This window comes from Alosa pseudoharengus, unplaced genomic scaffold (genome assembly GCF_046254945.1).
Source record: "Alosa pseudoharengus isolate Yale_2024_CS ecotype anadromous, Long Island Sound unplaced genomic scaffold, YU_APseudo_1.1 YU_APseudo_1.1_scf_18, whole genome shotgun sequence".
In the NCBI taxonomy this organism is placed as follows: Eukaryota; Metazoa; Chordata; class Actinopteri; order Clupeiformes; family Clupeidae; genus Alosa; species Alosa pseudoharengus.
The window spans coordinates 30,700,535-30,703,113 of NW_027468650.1; the positions used below are offsets into that span (position 1 = coordinate 30,700,535).

The 2,579-nt window shown below is 44.2% G+C and overlaps 1 protein-coding gene across 1 annotated transcript; it reads left to right on the plus strand.

Annotated features, from left to right (window-relative positions):
- Positions 1-851: 851 nt before the first annotated feature.
- On the plus strand, positions 852-2,378 carry rrs1 (ribosome biogenesis regulator 1 homolog). The gene has a single exon (XM_076290889.1). It carries the CDS (start codon positions 879-881, stop codon positions 2,022-2,024), a length of 1,146 nt encoding a protein of 381 aa, XP_076147004.1. The 5' UTR covers positions 852-878; the 3' UTR covers positions 2,025-2,378.
- The last annotated feature ends 201 nt before the right edge of the window (positions 2,379-2,579 follow it).

Genomic DNA, 2,579 nt, shown 5'->3' on the forward strand with positions numbered 1-2,579 from the left:
CGTCAATCTGATTATCGCTCAGATTTGATTACCTTTGAAGTATACAGAGAGGAGTGCCACATTGTGCAAAAGGAGAAGGTGTCATCGTCATCTAATGAGCTGAGAATGGGGATTGTATTCGGAGTTCTGTTGCCCTCTGGGGCAGAAACATCAGGGGTGTGTGTGTGGGGGGGGGGGTGCTCATCATGAGAGAGGGAAAAAAGAAAAAGAAAGACGGGAAGAATGACACAAAGAGAGGGAAATTTGCTCTCTTATGTGTAGCCCAAGGTTTGAAGGCAGGTGTGAGAACTTCAGTGGCTTGAGCCTACTTTATAGTCCAAACCCCACATCATTTCCAGCCTTGGCTGGAGATGGATATAGTGTCTCCTCGAAGCCACTTGTGTCTAACAGACATAATTTACCTGTGTGCTATGGATGGATTTAATGAGAATACCCAGCATTGAACCAGTGCAAGTTCCCTTAGTCCCTTTGGAAAGGGTAGAGTAGGTACGCAGATGACAGAAGGAGAATTCAGGGTTCCAATCATACAAACTCGATCACTAATCAAAGACTAGTTTGCAAGATGTTATTATGGCCAGCATTTATTAGTTGATGCATCAGTAATCTCAAATGAGTAAACTAAACTAAACTAAAAATGTAAATGGAAATTAGTTTGGAGCCAATGAAAGAAGATTTGTAAACATAATAAACTAGAAACAGCTACTGTTTCAATTAATCTCCACTATATAGTCAGAGCATCGCAAGGCTCTGTAAATAGTTACACAAGGGAACCATCTAGTGGACAAAAAATACTTATGTTGTAGGTCTAAGACCCGGAAGTGATTGAAATAACCTTTTACGTGTTCACCAAAACACGTGTGGACTAGTCAGAGCACAAAATGGCTGCCTGCAGCATAGAAGACGTGCTTGCTCAAGCAGAGAAAGATGAAGCCGAACGACTCAAAAGCATTACCGTTCAGAAAGAATTGGATCTTGAGTTTGACTTAGGGAATCTTCTGGCATCTGACAAAAATCGTGTAGATGAGCGCGAGTTCAAAACCACGAATAAGGAAGACTTCCTCCGCTCACTTGCTCGGGACAACACACAGCTCATCATCAACGAGATCTGGAAACATCCTACAGAAAGAGTTGAAGATGTTATTGTCGTTAAACTTCCAGAACCAACCACTGCTTTACCGAGGGAAAAGCCTCCACCGAAACCCAAACCGCCAACAAAATGGGAACAGTTTGCGAAGTTGAAAGGAATTCAAAAGAAGAAGAAAACGAACTTGGTATGGGACGAGGAACACAAGGAATGGAGAAGACGCTGGGGCTACAAACGTGCCAAAGATGACACTAAAGAGTGGGTCATCGAAGTTCCCGAGAATGCAGACCCAAACGAGGATCAGTTCGCTAAACGCAACAAGGCAAAGACGGAGAGAGTAGCAAAGAATGAGTTCAATCGTTTGAAGAACATTGCCAGGGCCCAAAAGTTACCCACGCCGGGAGGGGGACTCGTTCCCACCGCTCAACAGTCAAAAGCTGAACTTTCTCAAGCCCTCAATGTCGCCAAGGTATCCACGGCTTCTGTTGGTAAATTCCAGGAGCGCTTACCAAAGGAGAAAGCGCCCAAAAACACCGGGAAAAAGAGGAAATTCCAGCCTCTCATTGGCGACTTTTCCAACGAAAGGCAAAACCAGCTGGATATATTGAAAGTGTTGGACAGCAAAAAGCCCCGCATTGACATGACCAGAGCTGTAAACAAACAGATGAGGGAGGAGGATAGGGAATCGGCGTCAAATGCGAGGAAAGGACCTGGAAAGAAGGGTCGAAGGGGCAACATGCCGGGCAAAGGAAGGGGGGGCTTTTCTGGAAAGGGTGGCTCTTCTGGAAGGGGGGGCTTTTCTGGAAAGGGTGGCTCTTCTGGAAGGGGGGGCTTTTCTGGAAGGGGGGGCTTTTCTGGAAAGGGTGGCTTCTCTGGAAAGGGTAGAGGGAGAGGCAAAGGCAAGCCTCAGAATTCACGGTCTAAACCAGGCAAACGCTGAGAATGAACGCCTCCCTCCTTGCTGCCATGGCCCGCTCTCCATGTGCCTTTACCACGTGATAAGTGGCACAGCCCCGAATAAGTTCCTCGTGTGCGTTTGACATGTCGCTTTCTTGGTGGGATTTATAGTAAGATGGAAGTGGACAATTTCATGTGACCATTCATTTCTTTATTTGTAGAAATTACTGATGAGTTGGAAATGTGGTCTGGGAAATGGCTCTGTCATGAATCTCTGTGGGTCAAACAATGTATTTCTGGGAAATTAGATCAAGTCACAGTTTATCTGCTTGTTTTCATAACTATTATGTTCCACATAGTGAACTATTGCATAATTATTAAAAGTAATGTACGTTTATGCTCTTTTCAATGATTCTCAGTGATTTCTACATTGTTTGTGATCAAATGAATGGGGAAAATGCACAGACCACCTCAATATTGCATTAATCATTTCATCACCAATCGTGTTTTTGTCCTCAAAGGTTGCTTTGTAAGTGATTTTGTTTTTGACTAAATAAGCTTGGTTGTTGATTGATCACTGTGGGAAATCACCTACCTA